Source organism: Notamacropus eugenii, chromosome 3 (genome assembly GCF_028372415.1).
Source record: "Notamacropus eugenii isolate mMacEug1 chromosome 3, mMacEug1.pri_v2, whole genome shotgun sequence".
Classification (NCBI taxonomy): Eukaryota; Metazoa; Chordata; class Mammalia; order Diprotodontia; family Macropodidae; genus Notamacropus; species Notamacropus eugenii.
In genome coordinates, this window is record NC_092874.1 from 486,481,149 (window position 1) to 486,501,175 (window position 20,027).

At 48.6% G+C, this 20,027-nt stretch overlaps 1 protein-coding gene across 1 annotated transcript in view; it reads left to right on the forward strand.

Annotated features, from left to right (window-relative positions):
• Positions 1-667: 667 nt before the first annotated feature.
• The window catches only part of ADCYAP1R1 (ADCYAP receptor type I), a 57,126-nt gene continuing 37,766 nt past the window's right edge, over positions 668-20,027 (forward strand). Inside the window, exons 1-4 of the mRNA XM_072599200.1 lie at positions 668-782; positions 3,300-3,402; positions 15,174-15,275; positions 17,792-17,833. Coding sequence (XP_072455301.1) covers positions 744-782; positions 3,300-3,402; positions 15,174-15,275; positions 17,792-17,833 — 286 coding nt within the window. The 5' untranslated portion in view covers positions 668-743. The remainder of the gene's footprint in view (positions 783-3,299; positions 3,403-15,173; positions 15,276-17,791; positions 17,834-20,027) is intronic.

Sequence of the window (20,027 nt, forward strand, 5' to 3'; positions counted from 1 at the left end):
CATATTATATGTTATCGTGATGCATCATGGCTTACCGTCATTGATGTGAAGAAAGGGTTTGTGAATTACAAGAGCCAATAAATAGAGCTGTGCGCTGCTACCAATATTGTGAACTTCACAGACAGAATGGAAGGTCCCAGATAGCAGGGATTGTTCCTGTTTCTTTTTGCCTCTGTAGACCCCATGTCTGGCACCTAGGAGATACTTAGGAAATGTTGGATTGGATTGGGCCAGGCCCCCTGCCCCCTGCTGAGGCAGGGTTCTTGTGAGATTCCAAAATGAATGAGCCTCATAAACTGTCCCTCAGTCACTCTCCAAAGAGGTCTCTTAAGTCAGGGTGCCTGGTCCAATCACAGGCACCCAAGCTATGCTGGATGAATGAATGAGAGCACTATTTAAAGGAGGGAGGAAGGAGTGAGTAGTGGGAAAAGAGGGGTCTAGGTACCTCGTCAATCCCTGCCTTCCCCCTTCCCCAGGGCAGATCAGAGAGTGTATACTGGGAGCCCTGGAAGATGTGGCTGAAGAAAGAAGTTGGAGCCAGACTGGGGGGTTGGTCTTGAAGGTTGGGCAAAAAAGCAGAGGCTTGTTCTCAAAGCAGAGATGTCTTCACTCTCCCCATACTCTCACTGCCCCAGGGCTGATGGTCTTAACCTTTCTTTGCAGGGGTCAGATCTGTGAACACCTCCAATCTGGGATTCCACCCTCCTGAACATCCTGCTTGGATAAGACAAGAGGCAGGCATCATGGCAGTCACCATCTTCACCCTCCTGCTACTGCCCATGGTAAGCATTCAGTTGTCATCTCTGCTGATTCTCTGGCGTTTTCTAAGTCATCTGCAAGGTGCAGATCTTCCATTTCTTTCTCTTGCCTAATTACTATTGTTATCATTTCTAGAACCACATGGAATGATAGTGGGGAGGGTCCCAGGAGAGTTTTAGCCAATCGCTGTTTGTTAGGGTGATTTGGAATGATGGCGGAGTGATGGGCAGATCTCTGCAAGGTCTGAGGAATGGGCCATCTTGGCTGTGAGCTGGGACTCCCTGGTTCCTGATCCCACACCCCACTTCCCCTCCTATCCTTCTTTTTCCAAATTGAACTCAGCAGACTGGCCTGTGGAGACTACCTCCCCTGCCCACCAACCCCCTACAGCCTTCAGTGACAGAGCCCAGCCCTGGCCCTTAAGCCTACTTCAGTTTCTGAGCTCTGTGGGACTTTGAGGTGAGACACTGACTTCCTGAGGCCTCCCCTGCCCTCTAGGCTCTACTCAGATATCTATTTCAGGGGCAGCTCCCCTGGTCCCCAAGCTGCTAGTGGCTTCTCCCCCTCTTCTTTGAACTGGCCAATAATCAACCCTGTTCTACCCCTCTCACACTTTGTCTTCAATTGTCTAAGTCCCTGCACACACACACACACACACACACACACACTCACACACATGCACACACACACATGCACACATGCACACACACACACACACACACACACCACAGGAACATAGATTCAGTCATACAGGAACAGCAGGTCAGGTCCCAGGCTCTCTCCTTTCCCTGAGGTTTCACCAATTCACCACCCCCATACAACCCCAGAGGACCCCTTTCCTCACAGACCCCTCATTCTTCTCCTCTTCTCCCATTTCCCCTGCTTCCCCCTCTTCCCCTCCTCCTCATTTCTCTAATTTCTCCCCATCTTCCCCTCCTCCCAATCCCTCTCTCTCCTCACCATCTCCCTGTCCTCCCCTCCGCCACTATATAACTCTAGCAGGAAGCTGCCTCTGTCCCCAAAAAGGCTGAGAGTTGGGGATAGTGTGGCTTCCCAGCCACCATGGGAACCCCCCAGGGCCTGGCGTCTCTCCGTCCCTGGGAAAGTCCCCAGCCCTGGTGAGGTGATTAGCCTCTGAGAGATCCTGAATAGGCCTCATTAGGAAGGCAGATCAGGTCGTGGGAGTAGTGCCCAGAACCACAGCCTAGCCTACCTCTCCTCCCAGGGATTTGGCCCTGCCCACCCTGGCCCAAGCCACCCTACCAGCCACTCACTGCCTGGGGACCACATGGAGGCTGGAGGGAAAGGAACCAGTCCCATAGGCCCTGGGGGTCCCTGCTGGGGCTTGGAGAATCTCTTCCCCCGTGGGGTTGCAGTTGTCCCCTTTGAGTACATGGCTGCCTTGTAAGGAAGCTGAGCAGCAAATGAGAGAGCCCATGTGGGCACTGAAGTGATAAGGGATGTGGGAGCTAATCCAAAGACTTTCCCACCCTGTGCTGGAGCTAGACACCAAGGTGGGGAAGGGAATGGGGAGACTCTGGGCTTCCATCTGGAGCCAGTCCCTTTCTGCCTGAGTGACCCTGGGCAGGATTGTCCTGGATAACTTCAGAGGGTCTTCTGGTCCCAGAGCTTGGTCCATGAATGGGCACCTTTCAGGCCTGTCCTCTCCCACATCAGATCTTGTAGTGCCATTTTACAGGTGGGCAGACTAAGTGACAGCCCAGGTCACATGGTGAATTGGTACCAGAGAAGAAAGTAGAAGCAGATCTGCTGCCTTGGTGGCTTTTAAAGGCAGATTTCCCCAAAAGCTCCTTCGCATCCACCCCAAAGTGGGCATGCCTTCATGCCTTCCTTCCACTACCAGATAAAATGGAACCTAAGCTGAGGCAGCAGAGGCATAGCTATGATTCTGGACACTACTCCTACAGCCTGATACAGGCATTCTTGGGGCCTGAGGCAGACTGCATGGTGCCCCCAGGGGTGCTCATTCACACTCAGCAATCTGGGGCAACGTCCTGAAGGAGGAAGCACCTGAGTTTGGCCTTGAATGCTGAACTCTGCAGTCCCTGGGCCTGAGGCCCCTATCTGCACAACACCCCAGTGCACCCCCATCCCACCTTGGACCATGATTTCAGGGCAATTTCCATTGCCAAGCACTGAGGTTGACAGCATGAAAACAGAGTGAGGGTGTGAAAGGTCCCCGGCATGGCTCCTTGTGGCTGAGGGAGGAGCAGGACCCTGGGCCAGCTCATCATTCTGGAGCTGAGGGCAGGAGCAGAGATGGAGGTCTGTGGGCTCCAGGCTACTGACCCCAGGCTCTGAGAAGCAGATGAGAATGGGCCACGCTTTCCCCACCAAGGTAGCTTGCTTCTGTGTTCATCTCCCTCCCTCCCTCCTGCTGCTCTTGCTGCTGCTGGCAGTTGAAAGGGGCCACACTCACCCAAGCCCGGGTCTCTGCCTCCACCCCATACCCACTAGGGTTTACAGACTGACTGAGCTATGGATGGCTTTTGGCATCTGACCACCCCTCTCCTTCACAGGCGGCTGCCATCCCCGACTGCATTCTGAAGAAGGAGGAGGCCATGTGCCTGGAGAAGATCGAGCGTGCCAACGAGATGATGGGGCTGAATGAATCCTCCCCAGGTGAGGGGCAGGGTGTGCGCTGAGCTGGGCCTCCAGAATCCATCCTTTGGAGTGGTGGTGACAGGAATCATCCAAATAGATGCTTCATGTGGCCTTTCTAGCTTTGCGAAATGCTTTACAAACTGGGGTGGCTATTAGTAACCCCATTGAGCAGATGAGGAAACTGAGGTCAGCAGAACCCAGAGCCACACAGCCAGGATGTACCTGAGGCAAGATTTGAACTCAGGTCTTCCGGACTCCCAGACCAGTGCTCCACCCACTGTATCACCTAGCTCCTGGTTTGGGGAGCCCAATTTTGACATTCCACGTGTTTACTTTCCTTCCTCGGCTTCAGGTCTGACTATGTGAGTCCTGTCCCATTAAATAATCTATTTATTTATATACTATTATTATTATATTAATCTCTTAAATAAGTAACCTCCAGGGTTTCCCTATTCCCTCCAGGATCAAATACAACACCCTCTACTGGGCATTCAAAGCCCTCTCTTGCCGGGCCCCTCCTCCATCTCTGGTCTTTAGACACCCTCCTTCCCTCTGTCCCCTCTGGAATCCTGCCACTCTGGCCTCTGGGCACTGCATGCCCCTGTGGCAGCTGTGCCCCAGGCCTGGATGGTCTCCCTCCTTATCTCCACCTCCCGCTTCCTCATAGCCCACCTCCTCCAGGGTGTCAGCCCTGCGTCCAGCACCTGCCTGGCCTCGGCCTCTCTGTCTCTCTCAGCTGCTGAGCAGGGAGAAGTCTCTGGTTTCAGTTGATGATTTCCTTCTGTGAGATGCCTGTGCCTCCCAAAGCTGACTTCCACCTTCTCAGCTATGCCACCCATCTTTCTATCATCTGCACTTTCCATATCTAAGCCATAGGAAAGAACTGGGGCGTAGGAACAGCACAGGGCCAAGGATAGACAGCAGAGGTGTTTACAAAACACGTCCCTCCATGCTGAGATCAGTCCCATCATCCACAATTCTGAATCCCACAGTGACCCACCACTGCATCACTTCTGGTTGTCCACGAGGTGGCATTGTCCACCCTCATCCACCATTTGTATCAGATGTGTGTCCTCACCGACATGCTCTGGGGGGTCCATTTGTCTACGTGGGAGATTCTGGACAAGAGGCATTCTTCATCCGCTGACTGTCTTATATGGATTGCTGGATGGATCTCTCCCCGAGTGACCACGATGCTCACTGAGGGGCTGCGATCTCCCCATCCCAGGAGGAACGCCTTGTCCATGTGGGTTCCCTACTTCATGGCAGAAGTGAACAAAGCAGGAGAACATAGGACTCGCTGCTTGATGGTCATAATCACAGGATCGTTGAATAACCATCATCTCTGTTGTGCTATCAGTCAAGAAATAGAATCAACATATTTGTGGGAGATATTAATTGTTGGTTGTGAAAATGTGTTCTGCCATTTAAAAGAATTGCAAAGCCTGCCTGTTCTCACATTTTCAACTGGAATATCCTCCATACAGTTGTAGATCTCACATAAAAATTTTCTACAGACAAGAAAGTGGTTATTAGCGCTCTCTTAAACACCTTCTGTTAAAAGGACATTTTTATTGATAGTCCTTGTTTTCACAGCCTTTATATTTCCCAGCGTACTTCTCCCCATTCCCAGAGATGAACTTTTACAAAGAAAGAAAGGGAAAAAGTTCCCAGAAGCCAAGCTATTTTTTTTAAAAATCCTCTGATAAATATGCAATATTTCATGCACATGGTCCCTCAGTTCTTTTTTTAGTTTTTTTGAATTATAAGATTTTCATATTTTGTTTTTTCCAATGACGTATAAAAAAAATTTAACATTCGTTTTTCAGATTTTTGAGTTCCAGATTCTCTCTTCTCCTCCCTCCCTCCCCTGACCCAGTTTGATATAGGTTATACATGTGTAGTAATGCAAAGTACATTTCCATATTAGCCAAGTTACAAAACGCACACACACACACAGACCAAAAACAAGAAACATAAGGTCTTAAAAAAGTCTACACTTAGACTCCATCAGTTCTTTCTCTGGAACTGGATAGTATTTTTCTCTGAAGTCCTTCAGAATTGTCTTCAATCATTGTATTGCTGAGAATAGCTAAGTCATTCACAGTCGATCATTATATAATATTGTTGTTACAATGTACAACGTTCTGCGGGTTCTACTCACTTCACTTTGCATCAGTTGTAAGTCTTCCCAGGTTTTTCAGAATCCATCCTGCTTGCCATTTCTTGTAACACAACATATGACAACCATATACCACAACTTGTTCCACCATTCCTCAAATGATAGGCATCTCCTTAGTTCCCAATTCCTTGCCACCACCAAAAGAGCTGCTGTAAATATTTTTGTACAAATAAGTCTTTTTTCCTTTTCTTTGACCTCTTTGGGATATAGACCTAGTAGTGGTATTTCCAAGTTAAAGGGTACATACAGTTTTATAGCCTTTTGGAAATAGTTCCATTGGTTAGATCAGTTCACAACTCCACCAAGAGTGCATTTTCCCTACTTTTTCCCACATCCCCCCCAACATTTGTCTTTTCTGATAGGTGTGAAGTGGTACCTCTGTGGTTGTCCAATCATTCAGTCTTGTCTGACTGTTTGTGACCCCATGGACCACAGCATACCAGGTTCTTCTATCCTTCAGTATCTCCCAAAGTCTGTCTAAGCTCACATTTATTGCTTCCATGACACTAACCATCGCATCCTCTGCCATTCTCTCTTCCTTTTGCCTTCAATCTTCTCCAATGTCTCATTTTCCAATGAGTCCCATCTTTTCATTATGTGACCAATGTATTATGTGACCAAAGTATTAAGCTTTGCCTTCAGTATTTGTCCTTCCAAAGAATACTCTGAACTAATTTCTTCAAATATTGACTGATTCAACCTTCTTGTTGTCCAAGGGACTCTCCAAAGTCTTCTCCAGCATCATAATTCAAGAGCATCGACTCCAGTACTCAACTTTCCTTGTAGTCCAACTGTCACAGCCACACATCACTACTGGAAAAACCATAGCCTTGACTATGTGAACCTTTGTCAGCAAGGTGATGTCTCCACTTTTTAGTATGCTGCCCAGATTTGCTATAGCTTTCCTTCCAATGAGCAAGTGTCTTTTAATTTCATGGCTGCAGTCACTATCTGCAGGAATCTTTGAGCCCAAGAGTATTAAATCTGATGCTGCTTCCATTTCTTCTGCCTCTGTTGCCAGGAAGTGATGGCACCAGTTGCAAGATCTTAGTGTTTTTGATGTTCACCTTCAAGCCAGCTTTTACACTCTCCTTTCAAACCCTCAGCAAGGGACTGTTTAATTCTTTGTCACTTTCTGCCATTAGAGTGGTGTCATCTGCATATCTGAGATTATTGATTTCTCTCCCAGCAACCTTAATTCTGACTTTTGATTCATCCAGCCTGGCATTTCACATGATGTACTCCACATATAAGTTAAATAAATAAATAACAGTCTTATTGTACTCCTTTTCCTATCTTAAACCAATCAGCTGCTTCATGTTCAGTTCTACCTATTGTTACTTGGCCTATATACAGGCTCCTCAGGAGACAAGTAAGATGATCTGGCACTCCCATCTCTTTGAGGATTTACCCCATTTTATTATGATCCATACAATCAAAGACTTTAACGTATTGAATGAAACAGAAGTAGATGTTTTTCCTGGAACCCCCTTGCTTTCTCCATAAGCCAGTGAATGTTAGCAATTTGGTCTCTGGTTCCTCTACCTCTTCAAAAACCAGCCTGTTCTTCTAGTCATTTTCAGTCCACATATTGATAAAGCCTAGCTTGTAGAATCTTAAACATAATCTTTCTGGCATGTAAAATAGGCACAATGGTTGGGTCATTTGACCATTCTTCGGCACTTCCCTTCTTTAGGACTGAGATGTAAATTGATCTTTTTTTAATCCAGTGGCCACTGTTGAGTTTTCCAAATTTGCTACATATTGAGTGCAGCACATAAACAGCATCATCCCTTAGAATTTAAATAGATAAGGTGGAATTCCATCACCTCCATGAGCTTTATTGTTAGTAATGCTCTTTAAGACTCACTTAACTTCTTTCTCCTGGATGTCTGGCTCTAGACCATTAACCACACCATTGTGCTTAGGGTGACGTTAAGATCTTTCTGATATAATTCTTCAATATATTCTTGACACTTATTCTTAATTTTTTCTACTTCTCTTAAGTCCTTACCATTTTTGCCTATTATCATGCCCATTTTTGCATGAAATGTTCTCCTTAATGTCTCTAAAGCTCTTGAAGAGATCTCTTGTCTTTCCCATTCTCTTGTTTTCTTCTATTTCTTCGTATTTTTCATTTAAGAAAACTTTCTTATCTCTCCTTGCTATTCAGTGGAATTCTGTATTCAGTTGGGTTTATCTTTCCTTTACTCCTTTCAATTTTCCTTTTCTTTTTTCCTCAGCTGGTCTAAAGCCTCATCAGGCACCATTTTACTTCCTTACTCTTCTTTTTCTTTGGAATGTTTTTTGTTGCTGCCTTTCATACAATATCATGAAAATCTGTCCATAGTTCTTTGGGCTCTCCATTTACCAGATCTAAGCCCTTAAATCTATTCATTACCTCCACTTCATATTCATGAGGGATTTTATTTAGGTCTTACTTATATGGTCTGATGTTGTCCTCACTTTCTTCAGTTGAAGTCTGACTTTTGCAATAAAAAGCACACTGTCTCAGCCACAGTCAGCTCCAGGACTTGTTTTGACTGACTGCATAGAGCTTCTCCACCTTTTGCTGCAAAGTCTATAATCCATCTGATTTCTTTATTGAACATTGGGTGATGTCCACGTGTAGAATCATTTTGGGGGTTGCTGAAAAAGAGTGTTTGCTATAAACGGTGAGTTATCTTGACAAAACTTCATTAGTCTTTGTCCCAGTTGTATCTCAGAATTATTTTAATTTGCCTTTTTCTAATCAATAGTGATTTATGACTATAGAAAGCTTTGATTTCTTCATCTGAAAACTTCCTGTTCATGGCCTTTTACCATTTATCAACTGAGGAATGACTAGTATTCTTATCAATTTAACTCAATTCTCTATATATTTGAGAAATGAGGCCTTACTCAGAGAAACTTGCTGTAAAAAAATCCCCCAGTATTCTACTTTCCTTATAATCTTGGCTGTGTGGGTTTATTTGTGCAAAAATGTTTTAATTTAATGTAATCAAAGTTATCCATTTTACACCCTGTAGTGGTCTTTGTCTCTTGTTTGGTCATAGATTCTTCCCTTATCCATAGATCTGATAGACAAACTACTCTATGCTCCCCTAATTTGCTTATGGTTTCCCCCTTTATGTCTAAGTCATGTACCCATTTTGAATTATCTTGCTATGTTTGGAGTAGACAACCTAAGTTAGAGGTGTGTCTATACTGAGCACGTGAAGCCTTCCCCTAAAGAAAGAGGTAGATAAGAACAGTTTGTTCCAATGGCCATGAAGGTGGCTGAAGCAGATACTATGGAGTGCTTTGAGCTTGGTCAGACATGGAAGATGCCATCCCATTCTGCATCCCAGGACATTCGTCATCATCACTTGTCTTGACTTTTGTGTTGCCACTGAAGTGGATGGCTTGGGAAGAGAAAGTGAGCCCCATGGCTTTGTGCAGCTCTGCCTCTCCTAAATCCAATGTATCCAGGAGCCAAGATATCCCCTGGGAAGCCATTGGTGCTCTTTGAAAACAAAGGACAAACAACAACATTTCAGTTCATGTGAGATGTTGGTCGATACTGCCAAGGTATCTGCAGAGAAGTTGAGTCAGGGTGTTTTTGCAGCATTCAGTTTTAATCCCTTTGTTGCTCTTTTCCTTCCTTTTCTTTCACTTCATAGTGATTTGGGTGTTTTCCTGCTTCTCTCACTTTGCTTTGCATCCGTTGAGATGCCTGCCCATGTTTCTCTCCACTCCTCGTATTTACCATTTCTCACGGTGAATTGGTTTTCCATTATAATTTGTTTTAGCCATTCTCCAGATGATGGGCATTTATTTTGTTTCCAGTTTTCACTACCACAAACAGTGTTGCTATAAATATTTTGGCAGGTGTGTGTTGGGTTCCGTTTGGGTTTTTGGTTTTTTAGCATTGACCTGTTTGAGGGATAATCATGGCAGTGGAATCCCTAGGCCAGAGAATTTAGGCATCTCAGTCCCTTTCTTTGCACAAATGCAAATTGCTTTCCAGAAAGGCTGTGCCAATTCTCAGCTACACTAATAATACACCTTTTCACAATGATCTCTCCAATGCAACTGTTCCTATTTTTGTCATTCTTTTTGTCATCAGTTTGTCATATTGACTGTCTTCTTTTTTCAATAATTTCAACCATTATTTTTTCCAGTATTTTGGCATCTTCCCTTCTTATAGGTGCCTTGAGAATTGATCCCTGAAAGCTTTCAAAACTGTGCCTCCCATGGAGATTTCTTCCATGTGGACTTGGACCAGTCCAGAGGTTCTTCCTGCTTTTATCTTCTTCTGTCCCCTCTCTGTTTTCTCATTTAACATATCATGGATCAAGGTGTTGAATTCCACAGTCCTTGGTGATGGTAACAGATTACTTGTAGAAATTATGGCAAATCTGTTACATTTCATCAACCAGTTTTCCTCCTTCCATCTTGTCTCTAAATGTTATTAGAATGATTTCACTTAACTGATTTTTAAACCAAGCTTTCTGCAGACATCTGCAACCTCTCAAGTGCAGCATATTCAAATGTGATTGGGAAATATTTAACAAAATATATTAAAATACCATATAACATGGATGATGTTAATATATGCTTTTCTAAGTCAACATGTGACCTCAAGGACCTTTGTATGCAGTTTAGAGATCCTGTTTCTAATTGAGTTTGACATCACTGATCTTTCCCAGGCTTTGCTATTTTATTGAGGGGATATGGTCTGGAACAGTCTGCCATACAAATGAAACTTTATGATGTGCCAGTGTTGTTCTTAACTGGTACATATTTTCTCTTGGCAAGGAGAGTGACTCTGACTTGTTGAAGCAGAGGTAAATGTTGAAAACGAAATGATGGTAGTCTAGGGTGAGGATTTCCCTTTATCTAGTTCTCATTCTGGGGCATCAATGGCCCCATGGAGGAGGGATGGAGTTTTTCAACTTGTCCCATCCATGTCTTTTCTGATAACTTTGTTCTGACTCGTTGGTCTATATGCACAGGGGCTGATTCTGAATGACTCCTGTGCAGGTAAACAGATGGTAACTCTTGTCCTCTGAGGGAGTCAGTTTCATTTGGGGGAGATGTCATTTAGTGGTCCCTGGGTCCTGACACTTCATGATGAAGAGAGGCAGAGATAGGGGATGGGAAGGGACTAGGCATTATAGTGCCTACTGTGTGCCAGGCACAGTGACAAGTCCTTTACAAATATGATCTCATTTGGTCCTCACAAAAACCCTGGGAGGGAGGTGCTGTTATGAACCCGTTTTACAGTAGAAGAAACTGAGGTCAACAGAGCTAAGTGACTTACTGGTCCCACAGCTACTAAGGCAGAGTCTGAACCCAGGTCTTGCCCGCCTGTACCCGGAAGCCCCAAAAGACCAGTCCTCGCTTCCTTGGCCCTTCAGTCTCTCCATCAGAGCTGGGCAGAGCTGCCGTTTTCTTCCTGGCAGACACTCCCCGAGCCTGGCCAGGCACGGTGACCAAGCGGCCCATAAAGGGACCGCTCCTGTCCCTTCGGATCCGCTCTAAGATCATGCAGCCACCTCCTTTGTCTGGCTCTCCAAGGCGCCATCCTTCCATGGGCATGTGGCTCCGGTTTTCTGTTTTTCCTGACGGCGAATGTGAACAGAAGGATGATGAAAACAAGCCCTGGCACCCGCTTGGCGCTTTGAGGTTTGCAGCCCGTTTCAGGCGCGATTATCTAATTTGCATGGGGAGGGCGTTCTGCCCCTCCAGAGCAATGCTGTACTGTGGCTGGTGAACCAGGGTCTCACGCCGACACAGGGACACCGAAACCTAGAATCGAATTCACAAGGGACAGAGCACAATGGCCGGAGAGCTTCAAGTGGCGTCACGAAGGGGTGCGAGGGAGGGAGGGGCCGTTTCTAGTTGGGGGGTCCAGGGAAGGCTGGATCGAAGAGGCGGTACCCAAGCTTCGTCTTGGAGAAGGGAAAGAGCCCATGGGTCTAGAGATGGGATCGCAGGCCGGGAGGCTCTGGGGATGAGGGCACCAGGCAGGAGAGACCGTGCCCTTGGTATTGCTTTATTTGCACTTAGGGGAACGTAAGGTCCCTGAGGGTAGGCACTGTTCCTTTGCTGTTTTCGTGTCCCCAAAGCCCTGTGTAGACTAATACATCCTCGGAGCTTAATAAAGGAGCGCGAATGGGAGAACGGGGCCAGCTAGTGACGGGCTGCGTATGACCCACGGGTGGTGAAAAAGCGGGGAGACAGGCAGGGGCCAGACGTCAGCCTCCCAGGTACGGAGAAGGAGGAGGAGAGGGCAGCCTACAGCGGCGGGAGATCAGGAGGGAGAGCTGAGAATCGCACAAGGAGAGAGTGTCTGGGAAAGAAGAGAGGGGTGGGAACCACGCTGGGAAGTGGGAGGGAGAAGAGGAAGGGGAGGCGGAAGAGTCCACAACTTCCTGAGACTTCTCCTGGGCCAGGGGGAGATAGCTGGGTGGACAGCTCCGGGCGGCGCAGAGTGGACAGAGGGCGGGTTCAAGGATGGAGTAGACGCGGGGATGTTTGCCGGCGCCCTGGCCTCATCCTGAGACGTAGACCTCCACAGAGGACGTGGTTTGTCCCTCTTGTATTATTAGATTTGGCCGGACCTGGGGGGATCTAAATTCTGTCGCCCCACCCTCGCCGCCTTCATTCACCCGGTTTTAAAAGATGTCTTCTGCGTTTTCGCCCAAATCACTGATAAAAATGTCAGTCCCAACGGGGCTAAGGGCAGAAGACTCTTTGGGCTCGTGAGTCCCATCGTTCTGAACCCATGAGGTCCCCCTATGGCCTCCCATCGAGTCAGATACCCTTCTGGAATCCAAATACGGAATATTTAGTCGGGGGTCCCTAACCGTTGGGGACCCTGGACGCCTCGGGTTCTAGTTTGGGGCAGACGATGGGTTCCTTCTCAGAACCATGTTACAACAGAGGCTGCCTGTCCCCAGCGCCTGCGGGGGTGGCGTCCCTGCTGTCCCCGCTGGCTCAGACCACATTAGGGCCTTGTTAGCCCGCAGGCTGGCCGGCCCGGCTTCCCCAGGGTAGCAGATGTCCAAGAGCTCATTAACCTGTTACTGCGTTCTCAGTGGCAGCAGGGATGCAGCTGCCACAGGCAAGGTAGAGAGAGGCTTGGGCTGGACCATCAGGGGCCAAGCAGAGGGTGGGCAGGTCTTTCTTGCTCCTCTTCTCTACCTTTTCTGGATGTTTTGGCAAATGCAGGGTGATCCTTGAGGGCAGAAGGGCCCACAGCCAACCAAAGCACCCCCAGGCACGTTGAAGAATTCTGGGATGTCACTTAGCAGCCTGACAGTCAGTCCTCCAGGAGCCGGCAGGGTTAAGGAGTGGGCTTCTCCTGTCTGGCCAGTTCAGAGGTAGCCAGGCCCCAAGCCTACAATGTTAAGTAGGGAGGGCACTGGGCTGCCACTAGCCCACCCATTGCACAGATAAGGAAACCAAGCCCCAGAGAAGAGAAAGTGACTGGGCTAAGGCCACACAGGGGCAGGGATGAGACTACAACCCAGGACAGTGCCCTGTCTACTTCTCCCTGCTGATGCTCTCTCCAAGCCTTGAATGTCCTTAAGACAATGTCATTAAAACTTGTGGGCTAGTTCTGCTGAGGAAGGATATGGGAGAGGAGGAGGATGACACCAGTGCTCCCTCTACCCATAGACAAAAATGGGGTCACCCACATTAAATGCTGCAGGGAAGGCCCCGCCAGGCTGGGGACTGTCTTTCTAACTGATACAGGCTGCTCCTAGGGGATGTCAAGGCCAGGCACTTGGTCTCTGGACCTCAGGCCAATCCGCAGAGCTGGGGCTGGGATAGTTTCCAAAGCTGAGCTCATTCATTGTTTTCCATGAGGTACCTGGGAACTCTTTACAGCATCCTCTGTTTAAATAATTGATCATTCTCCAGCTCAATTAAAATAACTGTCCATGTGGGTACAGTTCTCCCTGGTCAGCACAAAATCATGCTCTGTCTGCCTCTGTCCTGTGGGGCCAGAGTAGTCCCAGACCAGCCTCAACACCCACTGCCCCACAAACATTTATTAAGCCCCTCCTGTGTGCTAGGCACCAAAAATACAAACACCCAAACAAGGCAGACATTTAGTGATTCCTAGGAGGAAAGAGCCAACCCTCAACCCCTGGTCTCCTCTGCCACAGTCCAGATACCCCAGGGGTGACCGAGGTGCCCACCTGACCCCTGCGGTAACTCAGCCACCACCACCCCACAAATATTATCAAGCCCCTGCTGTGTGCTAGGCACCAGAATACAGAGAGAAGGCAGTGCCTGCTCTCGAGCAGCACTCATCCCCAGAACAAATTCGGTGAGGATCACTGACAGCTCAGCCAGAGGACTTGGAGTGTATCAGATTCCCCATTCTCATGCTACAGAAGAACTGAAGGAAGAAACTCTCCTGGCCAGGGAAAGGGACTGAGCCAAGGTCACACCACCTGCAGCTGAGCCCCTGTATCTGTGCTGTCTCCCTCAGTTACAGTGGGAGCTCCCTTCGAGCAGGCGCAGCTCCATCACATGCTTGTGGCCTCAGTATTTAGCCCTGCCTGGCTCTGATCAGCTCCTCTCTAGCTCTACAGGACACAGTTCTCCCCTAGGTCTCCTCCTCAGGTTTCCTCACCAGATCCTCATCCAGGTCACCCCACTTACTGGAGGGGTCGGTCCTCTTTCCCTTGGAGATCTCACAGGCTTCCACAGGACCCTGCATAGCTGAACCCTCCAAGTTTCCTGATTGTGGTGCCTCACCTGTCCGTGACTCCACTCCCGTCAAAGCCTCTACAAACCTCCACAAGTCAGCTACATGGGCCTTTTCCATCTTGATGGAGTCCACTCCCCCTCCAAGGAGGCCTGGTTGCCTCCCCAAGGTCCCTGAACCTCTGGAACAGCCCTCCCCAAGTCATTTCCCACTACAGGCTCCCCTCAGATCATCTGTCACCTCTACTTTCTACTTCATGGAAGCATCTTCTACACATCTAGTTGTGTCTGGGCTGGCTCTTCCACTAGAAATGAACCCTTTGGGGCAGGCTCTGCTCATCCCCAGCACCTGGCCCAGGAAGCCTCTCTCACAGTAGGTGCTTTGTACCTAAATGCTCGGTCATGATGGTCTGACCCTTTCCTCATCCACAAAAGGAGGGCAGTAACCCATGTAAATAAGGATCAGCCTTCAGAGTTTGGGGACTCAGGGAGATGACACAGGGAGAAGCTTGGCCCTCCTTGGAGCACCCTAGGAATTCCACCTGAGCTCTGGCCCACAGTGGAAGTGACCTCTGGGATGCACTTTCAAGGAGAAGAGTCTTCAGAGGAGCAGAGGTTGGGGGGCGGAACATTCCAGGTCTGGGGCCAGTGACCAGGCCACAGAGCCTGAGGGTAACACTCACCATGATGTTGGCAGGTCTGCCTTGCTCAACTTTGCACCCCAGAGTCTGAGTGGCTCTTCATTTTGGTGGAAGCTCCCTGAAGCCAGGCTCAGGATGGCAGCATGCCCAGCAGTGCTGGTCTCCAGGGTGCCTTGGGTATGGGGCAGGGATGGCAATGGCCCCTCCTGCTCACATCATTGGGTCCCTCTCTCCTCCCATTCCCCCTCCCTATACAGGCTGCCCTGGGATGTGGGACAACCTCACATGCTGGAGGCCGGCCATCGTGGGTCAGGTGGTAGAGGTCGGCTGCCCTGAACTCTTTCAGATTGCCAATGAAGGTACGTGCACCTACCTATCTCTGTTATTGCTGAAGATGGGGAATATCATGAATGCCAAAGAGTATCCAGGACTGGTCCTTCCCAGGGTCCCCCTCCTGCAGGGCTGGAGTAGGGGATGTCATGTGGGGCAAAAAGTCTAACTATGGGTACCTTCTCATTGGGAGAATGAGCAGTCCAACTCTCATCCTTTTGGAGGGAGGGTCTGTGGCACCAGGAGCCAGGACAGTATAACTGCTACCTGCAGGAAGCAGCCTCCTTCCCCACCAGATGTCATACATGGGACAAAGCCTCATGTTAGGTAGGTCTCTGCTCTCCAGGTCTCCCTAGCCTCCAGGGGACATGCAGATTGAAAGTGAAACTGAGGGAACAGAGAGAGTTGGGCCGGACTTGTGAGGGATGGGAGAATAGGGAGACAGGGATATTGTCTGGGAAGCTCCCAGGAGACTTAACCTGGTTGGAGATCAGGAAGCAATCCTCAGTGAGGACATTTGGAGATCTTCACAAGACCCAGGACACCATGACAGTCCAGTCTGATGCTGCCCCCTTGTGACCTTGGGACACTGCCTTTCTCAGCATCAAGGGGCTCCCTGGGCATGGGGTACCACCCATGTGGGCCTGTGTGAACCCTGAACCCTGGAGTCCTGGCTCCCATGTTAAGTGACCTTAGACCTGTTTGCAGAGGTACAAACCCAGAAGCATCTCATCCATTCAGACTCCATTCTAGATCTTCCATCATTCCAAGTCATCCAAAGGAGGACCAGCTAACACTGTCCTGTGATTCTCCCTGCTAGGATTCGACATGGTTCTGGAAATGCTGACATTATCAATAAGGCAAGAGAAAGAAATGGAAGGGGTGGACCTCAGCTAGAAGACAACATTATCCCTACTCACAGCACACTTAGAAAACCCTGGGGAATCAGTAGATAAGCTGATTGAGAAGATTAATAACTTTAGTAAAGCTTTCTTCTAGTGGTCTTTTAATTAATGTGACAAACAGGTATTGGACATCTGTTCTGCGCATGACCCAAGAAGGAATTTGATAATAAATAGTGTGGGTAAGATTGTAACAGGCCTTTTAATGTCACTTAATAGAGCAAAATGCTCCCGCAAACTTTCTCTGCACCTGTTGGCATACAAACCACCAACGTGCTAATTACATGAGATTCCTATTGTTTTGTTCAAGCAGGTCCCCACAGTACAGCTACTTGGCAACAATGACTTAGTATGAGTCATGGGACATAGCTGAAAGAAATAGAATTGGCCTCTTTGAAAATATTGAGACTTCTGGCTGATTTAAACAATCCTGGCTGGAAATTTGAGAGGTTTTATGCTGACCATTTTTCTGCCCAGAGAGAGGCCATCTTCTGTACTCCCGGGGCTTGTCTAGGAAAAGTTGAAGTCCATCGAGACACTCAGTGGAGGGGGAGAGAAAAAAGTCAGACAGGGAACAGTGAGGGGACAGGGCATTCCAGGTCTTAGAAGAGAACATGAAATCTCAGCAGATGTCAGATAAGAGGAAGGACCCGAGTGTGGTTCAGACAGTTACCAGGATAGAAGAGAGAAAAAGAGGATCCAAGGCCTCCCAGAGGCCAGAGTAGTTGGGAAGGCTTCCTGGAGGTGAGAGGGCTTCAGCCCGGCAGCTGGCACTTGTGAATACCTTCAGGTCTGCAAACACTTCACATCCATCATTTCATTTCATGCTCATGACACCTCTGAGAGGGGTCTAAGAGAGGATCATTCCCATTTGAGGGGTGGGGAAACTGAGGTTCAGAAATGTCTCCTTTGATAGAAAGTACCAAGATTAAACCCAAGCTTTCCCGACTCCAACCTCAGCCCTCTATCCACTCTGCCAGAGAGAGCATTGGGAAAAGCCGAGCAAGTGGGGATGGTCCGGGTGGAAAGAGTGACCCTCATCCCTCGTCTTGTAGCCAGCTCCATGTGTCCATGGCCCCTGAGAAGAACCGACCCACGGGGGTCTTGGGCAGCTTATCATGCCCCCTACATTCTCTCCCCTCACCATCCTCTGTGCCCCCCACATCCTCTGTACCCCCCACATCCTCTGTGCAGCCCATCATCCTCTGTGCCCCCACATCCTCTTTGTATACCTTATCACCCATACATCCACATGTGTGCCTCCTCTCGACTTTAAGGCTCTGCCTGGCACCCAAGAAGATGTAGAAATCTCAGAGCCTGAGGTGAGCTCAGAACCGCTCGATTTCCTGGGAATTTCCACCAGCTCTCCATCCAGTGCTAGGCAGCCTCTCCTGAATGGGAGGAGGAGCCCCATACCTGGCAGGATCTTTGTCAGAAGAAGCTGTGCATGGTCCACAGAACAGAGAACACCCCCCCACACACACAAGGGGTAAACAGACACTAAAGATGGTGTGGAGAGCAGAATGCAAAGGTCATATTGAGTTAGGACAGTGAACGTGTCTCCAAGACCTTCTGGGAAATGAAGAAGGGAGGTGGGGTTAGGTTGCTGGGTTTTAACCATGTGTCTCATCCATTTTTTGCAGGAGGGTTTGACTTAGAAGACAGTGAAGCTCTAGATTCTTCCGGTGAGTAGACGGGTTCACAGCCTCCTCCAGGACTGGAGGGGAGACGCCAGGGGCCACTCAGTCACATTTGTGCTGATTCTCTACTAAAGGTCCCCAGGCCGCTGTGGGGCAGTAGGATCTCTCTAATCTCTTCCTTCCAGTTCCCGGGGTCCTGTGGTCCGTCTACATCTCCCCTCCCCATGGCCACATTAGGAATCTGGGGAGCCAATCCACCCCTCAGCCCTCCTTCATCACTTCTCACTGAACATTGCAATGCTTCTTAATTGGCTTCCTCCCCTCTCCAATTCGCCCTCCCATCAGTCAGTCAACCAGCAAACATCTCTAAAGCAGGTACTTACTGTGTGCCAGACAGCGTGCCCAGCACTGGGCATGCAAAGAAAAAATGAACCAGTCCCTGGCCTCAGGAGTTTGTAATCTGTCAGGGAAGACAACGTGCACACATAGAATCTGCTGACCTGATCTTCCTATGCCATGGGCCTGACTGAACCCCTTCCCTGCCCAAAACCCTTCCCTGGCTCCTTTGGCCCAAGGATGAAATGCCAGTTTCTCAGCCTGGTCTTTAAGGTCCTCACCCAGTCTGTTAGACTTCATAAACACAACCCTTCTCACAGTCTACCTTCAGTCAAAGTTACCTTTCTGCTGTTCCCCAAATTTAACACCCTCTTCCTGAACCCCTGGTGTCTGGAAGGTTCCTCTTCACCTCCCCTCTGGAGGCCAACCTCCCTTAGATGTTCAGAGGAGGCGCCATCTTCCTCATGAAGCTTCTCCAGCCACCTGCCCTTCCAATCTCTGTAAAATCAACTTTTTATGACGATGTCATTCAGTTTAACAGACATAACAAACACCACACCCATCTTGGGTTAGAATTTCTTGAAGAGCCCCAAAGAGTCAATCCTTTGAGTGGAATCCTAGATCATGACTCTAAGATCCCTGAGGGTAGTCATTGCTTGCTTGCTTCCTTGGATGGATGGAATTTTCCAGAGGTCTCTCAGAACTTCCCATTCCTAGGTTCACAGGTTTTGGAGACCAGCCAGAGGAGGTCCAATGCCCTCATTTAGAGATGGAGAAACTCATGACTGCCAACTCAGTGCAATCCATCTTAGGAGTTCAAAGCCTGGGGATACCAGAGCAAGGTGGGGGGCACAGTGGCTGAAACACTGGGCTTAGAGTCAAGAAGACCTGAGTGCAAATCCTCCCTCAGACTCTCACTATCTTGGTGGCTCTAGGCAAATTACTTCACCCTCTCAGCCTCAACTCCCCCATCTGTAAATGGGCACAATCACTGCCCCAGACTCACAGAGTTGTTTTGAGGCTCAAATGAGATGGAATAGGTAAGATCTTAGTGTACTACAGAGAGGCCAGCTATAATAACACTGAGACCAAAGAAAAAACAGCCACTGCCCTCAAGGTGCATATAGACTGTTGGGGGAGCCCTGGACATACAAGGCACAGCAGGCCAGGTATGAAGGAGTAACCCAGACCAGATACTGTGAGAAGTCTGAGGAGGGATAGGGGACATCCAGGTAGCGAAATCAGAGAGAAAACTTCATAAAAGACACATTGCTTGAGTAGCAACTGGCAGGATGGTATGCCTGGCTAATGAGGGCATGGAACAACCCCAAGGGGAAGGGGTCTCTGCAGGTGCGTGATGGAGCCAGCCTACCATCCATCGAGACAAGAAGAGATAGGACCTTCTCCACCTTCTCATTCTTGGAAACTGAACAGAAACAGATCACTTGACCTCCAGGCACACTGGGTTAAGAATAGGTCTATAAGTGTCCATTTTTACAAGCCAAGAGCTCGCATGTGCTGCTGAGTCAAAACCTAATTTGGGACCATGTATCAGATCAGGCTTCAATCATGGAGAGCGATTTGACAAGGGGAGAAACTGAGGAATCATCAGATTTGTGGGTTGGGACAAATCATGGGTGTTCTTGACCTGTCTTCCAATGAACTGGAAGGTGAGGACGAGCGCACCCGTGGGCATCAGCAGGGAGAGTGCTCCAGTGGATCCCCATAAGAGACAAAGAGCACAGTGTGTCTGAGAGCCATACCCAGCTCAGAAATGCATCATTTTAACCACCCGGTACAAGCCCCTGGAACATGAAGCTGGAGGAAGGCAGACCCCAGAACAGTACCAGGGTCACAGCTTAATGTGGGCTGAGCCTCTGGGGGCTCCCAGGGTGAGGAGGGA